The 10541-nt window shown below is 59.7% G+C and overlaps 2 protein-coding genes across 3 annotated transcripts in view; both read left to right on the top strand.

The window, feature by feature from the left end:
- Positions 1 to 4661: 4661 nt before the first annotated feature.
- Positions 4662 to 7694, top strand: CDKN1A (cyclin dependent kinase inhibitor 1A). 2 transcript variants are annotated; one of them, XM_042884352.1, is made up of 3 exons: positions 4662 to 4699; positions 5833 to 6243; positions 6623 to 7694. In XM_042884352.1, exons 2-3 carry the CDS (start codon positions 5838 to 5840, stop codon positions 6670 to 6672), a joined length of 456 nt encoding a protein of 151 aa, XP_042740286.1. In that variant the 5' UTR covers positions 4662 to 4699; positions 5833 to 5837; the 3' UTR covers positions 6673 to 7694. The 2 variants fall into 2 exon arrangements, with proteins under 2 accessions (XP_042740286.1, XP_042740287.1); XM_042884353.1 differs by lacking the exon at positions 4662 to 4699 and adding an exon at positions 5201 to 5583.
- Positions 7695 to 8086: 392 nt separating this feature from the next.
- RAB44 (RAB44, member RAS oncogene family) overlaps positions 8087 to 10541 on the top strand; it is a 10157-nt gene continuing 7702 nt past the window's right edge. Inside the window, exons 1-6 of the mRNA XM_042884340.1 lie at positions 8087 to 8203; positions 9132 to 9327; positions 9402 to 9516; positions 9680 to 9851; positions 10051 to 10194; positions 10440 to 10530. Of these exons, the coding sequence (XP_042740274.1) occupies positions 9148 to 9327; positions 9402 to 9516; positions 9680 to 9851; positions 10051 to 10194; positions 10440 to 10530 (702 nt within the window). The 5' untranslated portion in view covers positions 8087 to 8203; positions 9132 to 9147. The remainder of the gene's footprint in view (positions 8204 to 9131; positions 9328 to 9401; positions 9517 to 9679; positions 9852 to 10050; positions 10195 to 10439; positions 10531 to 10541) is intronic.

The raw sequence follows: 10541 nt of genomic DNA, 5'->3' as shown, positions 1-10541 counted from the left end.
CTGAAGAGGGCTGGTCCTGCAGAGCCGGGCTTTGGGGCTCCACGTCAGGGCATGATGAGTGCAGCCACTGCTGCTGTGCTGGTTGCTTTGGTGCTGTGCTGAGCCAGGGCTCTGAAAGCAGACACTGTGAGTCAGCTGCCCTCCGTAGGAGCACGCGTGGCTGTAAAGGACCAGCCTGTGCTCCTGGTGGATTCCAGGCAAACCCACGGCTGGTGCAGAAAGGCAGCCTCCATCAGCAGTGCTGTGTGTGTGTGTTGTCTGCTGGGAGGAGGTGACGAGGGTCATCGGCTTCTCTGTGCATCACCAACCCACACTGCATGCTTCTGGATGCCCATAAGGAATGCTGGCACACAGAAGGTTGGAGCAATCCCTGTCCTCCTCTGCCACCCCAATGGGAAGCTTCTCCCGTGTGCGAGGAAGGGCTGGACTGAGACAGGAGGCTTTGGACCTTCTGGATTGATCTTCCCCTTTGCAAGAAGGTTTGCAAGAAGGTAAAGAGGATCTAAAAAGGCCCAGAGCTGTGCCTGCAGATCTGTGTTTCAGCCCTCCTGGCAGCACCAGGCTCTGCTGGTGGCAGTGGCCCCGTCCTTGGAGTCCTCCTCATCTAAGGGGAATTTGGCACCCCGTGAGCAGCCAGTAAATAACCACCCAAACACACAGCCAGGTACAGAACCACGAGGAACAATGAGCCCCTTTGCTGCCAGCTGAAAAAAAGTAACAGCACAAAGCTGCCGAGCTGCTCATGGAAAGTCAGTGAAGCAATTACGTTAATGACTATGAATGGGGCTAAAAACAATCTTGGATGAAAATGAGTGAGGGGCTGAATGAAGCAAACAATTCATAGCTCCAGGAATATTTCCAGTATGCAGCCTTGTTTTAGGGCCTGTCTGATCTGCAATTTGTGCTCGCTGGGACTCTATTTCCACTCTGCTGGGTCCGGTGTCTCATCAAAATGCCTTCATAAATGGAGCAAACAAGGGCTGTATATGGCAGGGAAACAGTCAATTAACACGATCCAAGTTCTTTTAGGGGCAGAGTTAATCAAGCATTCAGCGTTTTGTCATTCTTGTCTTTCTTTCCTGGGAAAATCCTATTAGTTATAAAATCACTTAATTGGGCACTTCAAAGAGCTGATGGGAAAACAGCCTTCGCTGGAATATAAACGCCATTCAGCCGAACACTGGGCTCATTTAGACTTCTGCTGGAGCGTGAGCGTTTCATTAAGAGCCTTCACGTTCCCCCCCTTGAAACAAAAAAGCTTGTTAGCAGAGATAACAAAAAATCCTGGAGATCTGAATCGTGCTGAGGAGGGCCTGGATACTCGCGGCGTTGTTTCGTGCTTTGGTCCCCGCTGGAGCACCCTGCGCCTATCCTTAGTGATGCACTAAGAGAACGTGGAGCTCTGCTTCTCCATTTCACACCTCTTCGGGGTGTTCTCAAGGTTGAGGGGCGTTGAGGAGGGGGACGATTCTTTTTGTGTCCCATGGGGGCTGGGCTCAGCCCCAGCTGCTCCTTGGGGTGCTGTGCTTTGCAGGGCAGGAGGGCTGTGGGGCACGAAGGGCCCTTTGCTGGGAGCACTGGTCAAAGGGGCTTTGTGCTGAGGCATGGAAGCACTGCCAAAGAACGGACGCGGTGATCTCAGTCCCCTCATTATCAGGGTGGGCAGAAATTGAGGCTTTTGTAGAGCTTGAGATCCTGGTGCCTTGAAGAGTAGCAGTGTGTCATCGTGCCATCATCAGATGGCACAAAGGGGCCCATCTGCCTGAGCCCTTCTGCTGCTTCCCCCTACGTGGATCCATCCAATGGCACACTGTGTTTCCCAACAATCCGTGTCTCCCAAACTCTCCCATATGAGTGCATTCAAAGCAGTTCAGAGCACAGACTTCTCTTCAGCAACCCAACCCAACAGGGGGTTTCTTGGCGCACCTTCTTTGCTATGGGCTCAGGTTGTGTGACTCCATGATACCAAAGTGCCCAAAGCCCCATTTCACCCCCCAGCTCAGACCATTCCTGCTCCCCTGCAGCCTCCATCCGCCTCCCAGCACCGGGGTGCTGCTCACTGCATCCCCAGCAGTGATGTCAGAGGAACTGTGCCCAGGCATGCTCCTCCACTGCTGCTGAGCAAGGACTGACTCACAGCTCCCTGCCTGCTGTGAATAATGTTTGCATACGTGTCTGAGGCCGCTTCCTCTGCCCTCGGTGTCCTCTGGGACCTACCTGGGGAGAGGAAATGCTCCCAAAGGATTTTCCCAGCCCTGATAGCAACATCCTGTCTGTTTTAAGTGCCTTACAAGGAGGATACTTTGAAGTTTGCATTCATTTAGTCTATCTCTTTGGCCATCAGCCCTTGGGATCTATTTTCCAAGCAGATTGCAAGGAGGGATTCTCTCACATTGATGCCGTGGGGGTTTGGGACAGCCTTTGTAGTGAGTAAAGATGGGATGGGGGCGACAGCTCTAACGTGGGGCTGCACCTGGAGGGGAGAAGGAAGCACTGTCCCCAGCACTGCTCCCAGTTCCCATCCTGCCTGGTCCCCATCCGACCTCTTCCTACCATGCGTTGTCGGGACTGAACGTCATGAGTCACCTTTGGGCTTTTCCTTAGTTCCTGTACCACCTTCCTCATTCATCACACTTTTTTTTCCCTTTTTTGCTGATGATACCACTGCAGACTTGACCATGCACCGCCTGACCCAGGCCCCGATGCTATTCCTCTCTCCACTTCCCATTTCCTCTGTGTGTTGGTTCCACACCAGCATCTCAACCCCATCCCACCCCAACCCATCCATCCCATCCCATCCCATCCCACCCCATCCCATCCATCGCATCCCATCCCATCCCACCCCACCCCATCCATCCCATCCCATCCCATCCATTCCACCCCATCCATCCCATCCCATCCCATCCCATCCCATCCCCATCCCATCCCATCCCATCCCCATCCCATCCCCACCCCATCCATCCCATCCCATCCCATCCCATCCCATCCCATCCCCATCCCATCCCATCCCATCCCATCCCATCCCATCCCATCCCATCCCATCCCATCCCATCCCATCCCATCCCCATCCCATCCCATCCATCGCATCCCATCCCATCCCATCCATTCCACCCCATCCATCCCATCCCATCCCATCCCATCCCATCCCATCCCATCCCATCCCATCCCATCCCATCCCATCCCATCCCATCCCCATCCCCATCCCATCCCATCCCCATCCCATCCCTGCCCCATTCCACCCCCATCTCAACCCCATCCCAACTTCATCCCCAACCCCATTCCATCTCCATCCCCAACCCCATTCCATCTCCATCCCAGCCCCATGGACACCACAAAGGATGCCTGCCACATGCTGGCTCACCCTGGGCTGTGTCCCTCCAAATGCAGCTGGGAGGACAGGCAGCAGCCAAACTGACACACATTCACCTCACATCAGGAGCACAGGTTGACTCTGTTGCGCCTGGAGATTTGGCAGCATCAGCCAGGATGGATTCTGTGCAACGTGCAATATTAATTTCGGATGATTTTGCATCCCCCAAGTGCCTGCAGGGCCCTTTCCTCCCCATCCCACACTGCCCATCCGGAGGGACCCAACCCCAAAGCAACCGCCTGGCCTGGCCCAGCGCTGCAGGAGGAACCGATGCTGGAAAACGCCGCTGTGTGATGCAGCTGCCTGCAGCCAGACATGTCCAAACATATCCTCAATCTGCTGTGCTGCTGGTCCAGCCTGGAAACTGATGCACAGAGGCTTTGCACAAGGAGGGTCTCACTGCCAGCACGGCTCAGCTGCATCCCCCCCTGCTGCAAAGGCGCCCACCGCCCTGCAGAAGCGCTTTCACCCAGCTCAGCGCATCGCCTGCCATCACGCTGCCATCTCCTCGCACCCCAAGCTCTGTGTTTGCACCCTCACTGCCCAAACCGTCGCATCGAGGCGCTTTGCACCGTGCTGATGGTGCTGCAGCACCTGAACCCCACGCATCCCAGCCCGTGCTGGAACCCCGGGGGAGCCGTGCTGTGCTCGGACCTTCCCTGCTGCGGGCTGGGGGGGGCATTTTGCAATGGGGCCAAACGTCCCTGTGGGCGCTCTGCAGCTCGCTGCATGCAGGACATGCACAGGCTTGTTCCTGCTGCTTGCTGAGCTCAGCCAAATGCTGCTCCCCGGCCCGGCTCGCTGCTGGAGGGGTCCGCTGGCAGAGCAGAGGCCACCCCCGGGGCAAAACTCCGACAAGAGCGCCCTGGAACCCTGCAGGGCCGGAGCTGAGCTCAGGGAGCATCACCCGGAGCCAGCCCCCCCCCCCCCCCACCAACCCCCGTGATTCCCCCGGGGCTCCCCGTGATTTGCAGCGTCCCGCGGAAATTCCGCGCTGCGGTGACCCAGGGATGCGGGATCCCCAAATCTCAGCAAAGCCGTCTTGAAGGTCACCGCATCCCTTGGAGCGGCGGGGGAGGGGGGGGGAATGCATCGCGCTGGAGGCGACGCCCCGCGTTCCGTACAGGGGTCCGCGCAGCCCCGATGAGGGGAGGGGAGCTGGGGGGTCCCGCACCGGGAGATGGGAATCGCCGAACCCCCCCTGATAACAGCAGCACTGCGGGCGGGGGGGGGGGGGGAAATCCCGGGCGACGCCGTGAGGCCCCTCCCTGCCCCATTATAAAGGGCGGAGTGCGGCTCCGGGAACCGCAGAGTGACGCGGAGCGCGGGGTGAGTGCGGGTGTGCGGGGCGAGTGCGGGTGTGCGGGGCGGGGGGGAGGAAAAGAACAGCGACAGCAACAGGGGGTGATTGGGGAGGTGGTGATGGGGTGCCTCGTCCGCTTGAGGCGTTGCGGGAGCTGCAGGCGGTGCCGGGTTCGGGTGTCGGTTGCGTTCCTTGCCGGCGTCCCTCGGAGTCGCTCCGTTCCGGGCTCAGCACGGCGCGGTCTCTTTGGGCGCGGCAGCGGTGCGGTGCGGCGGTTCCTCCCGTGTGCGGGGCTGCGCTGAGCGCTCCGTGCGGAACCGAACCGGGTCCGCCCCATTCCCCCCCCGACCCCCCCCCCCACCTGCCGAGCCGCCGGGACGTGCTGAGACTTGCCTGGCGCTGAGCTCGGCCCGCTGATAGGAAGCGGCTGTTTTGATGGGGGGGGGCGGGCGATCCGTCGCCCTTGGGGGCCGGGGGGGGGGAGGTGGGGGCAGCCGCGGCCGGGGCGGGGGGGGGGGGGGGGGGGGGGGGGGATGGAGGCTGCGCACCTGTGTGACCCCAGCTTTGGGTGGGAGGTGACAAAAGCTGCTGTGTCACTTAGCAGCACCGGCCTCACACCGCGCGGGGATCCGTGTGGTTTTGTCCCATTAATGCATTTCTGCCCGGATTTGATGATTTTCCCTCCCCCCCCCGCTGTACAAAAGCATCCCATCCCGGCTTTGCTCTGATAACCGCTCACCCTATGGGGGTCTCTCTGCCCCTCGTGCGCTTTGGAAGGAGCACAAGCTCATCCCGTGGAAGTCAAAGCTGTTGGCATTGATTTGAAAGAAAACAAACAGGCTCCTTCCCCCCCGGTTACCCAACAGCTCCTTGCAGACAGGAGGTGCTCGGTGGGGCTGTCAGGCTTGTGGTGAGTTCTTGCTCCTGTTTGAAAAGTTTCCTTGCCACTGGGCTGGGTTCTTCAGATGAAGAAACCAACCAGAAAAACAACATCCTCATTGCTTCACCTGCCCCTGTGCCGCTTTGCTCTGCCCTATGGCCGAGACCATTCACACCCCTCAGTGTGAGCCCGGGATTGCTGGCAGGTCCCACGCTGTGCACAGCTCTGCCCCATTCGCCTCCCTGGCCTCACATCCCTCCTGTATCCCCCTCCCCACAGCCGCAATGCCGCTGTCGCAGAGCAGAGCCGGGCCGATGCCGTGCAGCAGCAAAGTGTGCAGGAACCTCTTTGGCCCCGTGGACCACGAGCAGATCCAGAACGACTTTGAGGAACTGCTGAGGCAGCAGCTGGAAGAAGCTCAGCGGCGCTGGAACTTCAACTTCGAAACGGAGACACCCCTGGAAGGGCATTTCAAATGGGAGAGGGTCCTGCTGGCAGAGCAGCCCTCGCAGGGGTGTTTCAGCTTGGCCAAGGCCACCAGCGGGGGCGATCACGGGAGCTCAGCACCCCACAGGGTTCCCCCCAAGGATGGTGTCGGTGGGGCTCATCATGGGGCAGCTCAGCAGAGCTCAGAGCTTGCCAGGGTCGGTTCTCCACAGCGCTTGAAACGTGGGCAGACCACCGTCAAAGGTGAGTGGTGGGGGTGTGATGTCCCTCTGGGCGCCGCTGGAGGTGTTGTGGGAGGGACTGGGTGCACTCACAGCCGTGGACCAGCCTCAGTGCATCCCATCTTTTGAGGGGAAAGGCTGCAGACTGGCTGGGGGGTGGGCAGCAGGACTGGGCTCGGATGTCCCATCAATAAAAATACCCCAGAACAATTCACCACCTTCAGCTCCTTTGGCCAGAAGTCCTCAGGCTCAGCAATGGAGATGTGGTGAGAGCGAGTGATGCAGGGCTCTGTGAATGTGGACCTTTGGAGGTGTGAGTGCACCTGGTTGGGGTGCTGCCCTGGGAACAGCCTTCTCCTTCTGCTCCCTGATGCCTCCCAATTTCTCTTCGTGCCCTGCAGACTTCTACAGCTCCAAGAGAAGAGTTGTCCACGACAAGCCCAAGCTGTGACTGCCGCTGCTGGGGATGGATGCGGATGCTGACGTGCCCTGGGGGTGTCGTGGCTCTTTTCCCTGCCCTGTGCTGTCTGAGCTGTCTGTATGAAGCGATGCTGAGTCTGTAGTTCCCTATTTATGAGTAGCTCTGGGCTCCTGAGGGGCCCACACTGTGTGCAATGTATAGGAGGAGCTGACGCTGGAGACCATGGAAAGGACTGAGGGGGACTGGAATGCAACAAGCGGGGCTGAGTGTCCCCTGCCCTGCGTTGGCGTGTGCCTTGCGGCATCCTGGTGCCCAGCACTGCCTGTTGCCTGGCATGGAGCAGCTCCAAAACCCTCAGTCTCACTGGTGTGGATCACGGCTGGGTGTGAGCCCTGCATGGAGCTGCTCCCAGTGACTCAGCGATGCATTTGTCACAGAGTGGTGACAAACGTGCTGGAGGTGCCCCGTGGGGCCAGCGCTGCTCAGGAGGTGCTGGGCTGCTCCAGGCTCTGCTGCCCCATGGCTGGTGCTGTTCCTGGCGTGCTGTTGGCTTGCTGCGCCTCGTTCGATGCTGACACTAAGCTGGATGGAGAGCTGCTGCTGCTTGGCACTGCCAGGCTGCTGGAGGGGCGGAGAGCTGCTCAGCAGCAGCTGGAAGAAGTGACGGCCTTCTCCTGGACTATTTCCTACTTTGGAGCTGGGGGAGAGGACCCTGGCCTGGCACTGCAGAGCAGCTGCTGTTGTCTCTGTGACCCAGGGATGTCCTGGAGGATGCAGCCCTGCTCCGAGGCTCTCGGTGCTGTTGGATCTCAGCACTTTCACTGGGTTCCCCTCCTGCCCCTCTGTGCTGGGATTCGAAGGGGCGCAGGGTGATCCCAGGCAGAGGAGGTGGGCGCTGCTCCCAGCTCGTACCGTGATGCACTTTGCTGTCAGAGATGCTGGCAGCTGCCCAGCACTAAATGTTTATTTATGAAAACGCTATTGAGGCTTCTTGGAAGGGGAAATACCTGTTTGTCTGTGAGTGTAACTGAATAAACACTTGTCTCATGGAAGGGAATGGGTGGCTGTTGATGGGAATAACTGCTGTGGAGTGTACTGGGAGTTGGGGGGGAGGGGAGGGGGTGTTGTATGTGGGTTGGGGGTTGCTTTAGGGGTGCAGCACCCACAGAGCTGCAGTTTCTATGGGTCTGGTGGGGAAAGGAGCTGTCACATATCTGGGTGATGGATTGGGATGTGGGATGCCCAGCTGTGGGATGGAGCCTTTTGAATCTGGCTGCTGCCGGTGAGGACAGGAATGGGGGCTTCTCCTGGGGGGTCTGGGTGGGTTGGGGTCCGTGGCTGAGCCCTCTGTGGTGCTGCAAACAGGAAACGCGTGCATACCGGCAGTTGAGTGCAACCCCAAAGCGGAAGGCAGCCTTGAGTAAGAGAGAGAATGACGGTGTGGGGCCGGGAGGTGCGCAGCAGCAATGCAGTCTGTGTGGGGCTGATGTCCCCTCAGCCCTGGGGAGCCCCACGGTGCAGCCAGGCAGCGGCATCCCGAAACTGAGGGCGCATGGAGGAGGTGAGCCTTGCTCTCAAGGGGTGGCTGCTCGTGCTAATAGAGAAGTGGGGAAAAGAAGGGGGGTTTGGGTGTTAGGGACGCAGGGTTGGTGCCTGGCCCTGCACCCGTGGGGCTTCTGGCAGCGGTGACCCTCCTGCCGCCCCTCAGCAGGAAGCATCTCAGACAGCCGCCGGTTTTTAAGTCCCTTTGGTATTTATTTTACAGCTTTTCCGTGTTTGGTGCCTCCATTTCATGGCACGCAACGGGCTCAGCTCGCTCTGTGGGGCAGGGGGAGGCACCGAGGGGATTTCCTTGCATCATAACCCCCCCCATTCCCTCCCCAAAATGCTGCCGCTTTGGCTCTCTTAGTGGCTGGGACCACAGAATGGGGTACCCACATCCTGACTCCTCCCCCCTTCCCTCCTTGGGGCTCTGCGGACCTCACAGGGCCCCCCCCCCGTGTCTGTGTGATGCTGTGGGATGGTGCTGCACGGGAGTGGAAGGGGATGGGGACATTTTGGGGCCCATTCCTTATTGCCAGCACACCTTAGGGCTGAGCATTGCGAAAGGAGGGGTGGGGCTGTGGGGGGTTTCCCCTCTCTCCCACTCTTTGTCCCAATTTGGGCACGCTTCAGAGCAATGAGGATGAGAGGGTTGAGCCGGGGGCGAAGGCAGGGGTGTGAATGGAAAACCTCCCCGAGGTCACAGGAGGTGACTCAGGGCTGCGGAAGCTGGGGGAGGAATATTCAGAGATGCTGAGGAGCTCCTGGAGCTGCTTGGAGCCTGCATCACCCCCACGACCCCGCGCTGAGGATGGGTGGGAGCACAGCGGGCAGAAACCACATCCCCCACTTGGGCGCTGGGCTGTGTGCAACCAGAGAGAAGTGCCTCTTTTCTTATTGCCAAACTCGTGGCCCTTGTGAGCCGTTTAATGGGTTCCCCTCTGCAGGACCCCACTGTGAGCCATGGCTGAGCAGCACGTGGGCTCCAGGGGTCGGCGCATGGGATCCAGCCGGCGGCGGCAGCTCCGCAGGGATGCAGCTGAAGAGCCACCGTGGGCAGCAGCTGTGATGCAGAAAGTCCAGGATGTGATCCAGGAGCAGCGCGGGGGCACGGAGGGGTTCATCACTCGTGCAGATATGCAGGTAAGGGATGGGGCTGGGGGGTTGTAGGGCTCCTTCCAACACAACTGTTCAATGGTCCTGCGGTTTGTTGTTAGAAACTGCAGGAGGAGGTTGTCCCGTGCAGCACGGAGGAGCTGGAGCTGCTCTTTGATGGGTTGGATGCTGCTGGCACCGGGCAGCTGAGCGTTGAGGAATTCACTGCTGGGCTCCGTAAGTGCCAACATGGTGACTCCACGCACCCAGTGCTTTCCAATGGGGATGCTCAGTGTTCTGGGTGGCATTCAGCTGCCCGGAAGCATCTGTGGCTCTGAGCCCATGGATCACTGGGGTGGGAAGCACTGGGATCCGGGTGCTGAGGGCTGTGTTTCTACAGGGCGGTTCCTGAGTTCCCAAAAAATCAGCAGGGAGCATCGGCGGCGGAAAGCAGCATCACGGAGGAGCTGCCTGGTCCTCACCAGCCCCACGTGGGAAGAGACGGACAGCGAGGAGAAGAAACACTTTGCAGCCTTCATGGAGCAACTGGGAGTGGATGACAGATGGGAAGAGTGAGCAAAGCACCCCCGGGCGTCCCGCAGGATGGGACAGGACAGAGCTTTCCCCAGTTTGGTGCCCATGTGGGCAGAGCCGGAGCTGCCTTTGTCCCAGGGGCAGGAGCACGGCCACCCCCACGACCACACAGCCCCAGTGATAGGGACCCCCAAATGATCCATCTGTTCTTGCTGCCCTGCTGCTCTCTCCCGGCAGGCAGGAGATCTGGCAGCTCTGGGCCAAGCTGAGGGAGGATGAGCCCCAACTCCTGGGCAACTTGGAGGATTTCCTGGCCAAGATGAGGCACCGCATCCAAGAAGCCCGGAGCAAGAAGGAGGCCTTGGAGGAGGCCCTCAACAAGTGAGTCCCTGCCAGGGAGGGGCACCCAAGGAGGGAGAAACGTGGGCGCAGAGGATTCACGCTGTGCCCATGTTTGGGGTTGGGCTCCATCTGCAGTCATGCACCCCATGGCCAAAGTGCCGGCCACATTCCTGCTGGGGGAAGGAACCTCCGTGCTCTCTGTGGGTCTGGTGGGCCATGCAGTGTCCCCACACCCACATCTACATGGCACAGTTCTGACCCTCCTGACCTCCCACCCCCCCCAGACGCGTGGCTGAGCACAAACAGGAGGTGCAGCAGCTCTGCGAAGTCCTGGAGCAGCAGATCCAAGAGGAGCGGCAGCGAATGGAGCAGGAGGTGAGGGATCC

Source organism: Lagopus leucura, unplaced genomic scaffold, assembly GCF_019238085.1.
Source record: "Lagopus leucura isolate 7727_CA_CO unplaced genomic scaffold, USGS_WTPT01 Super-Scaffold_100043, whole genome shotgun sequence".
Lineage (NCBI taxonomy): Eukaryota > Metazoa > Chordata > Aves > Galliformes > Phasianidae > Lagopus > Lagopus leucura.
This window is presented reverse-complemented; position numbering and strand designations above follow the sequence as displayed.

Bases quoted from the DNA above. Each gene is read 5' to 3' on its own strand.
- CDKN1A (XM_042884352.1), top strand. From the start codon at position 5,838: ATGCCGCTGTCGCAGAGCAGAGCCGGGCCGATGCCGTGCAGCAGCAAA. The intron at 6,244-6,622 runs GTGAGTGGTGGG...CGTGCCCTGCAG, and splicing joins TGGGCAGACCACCGTCAAAG to ACTTCTACAGCTCCAAGAGA.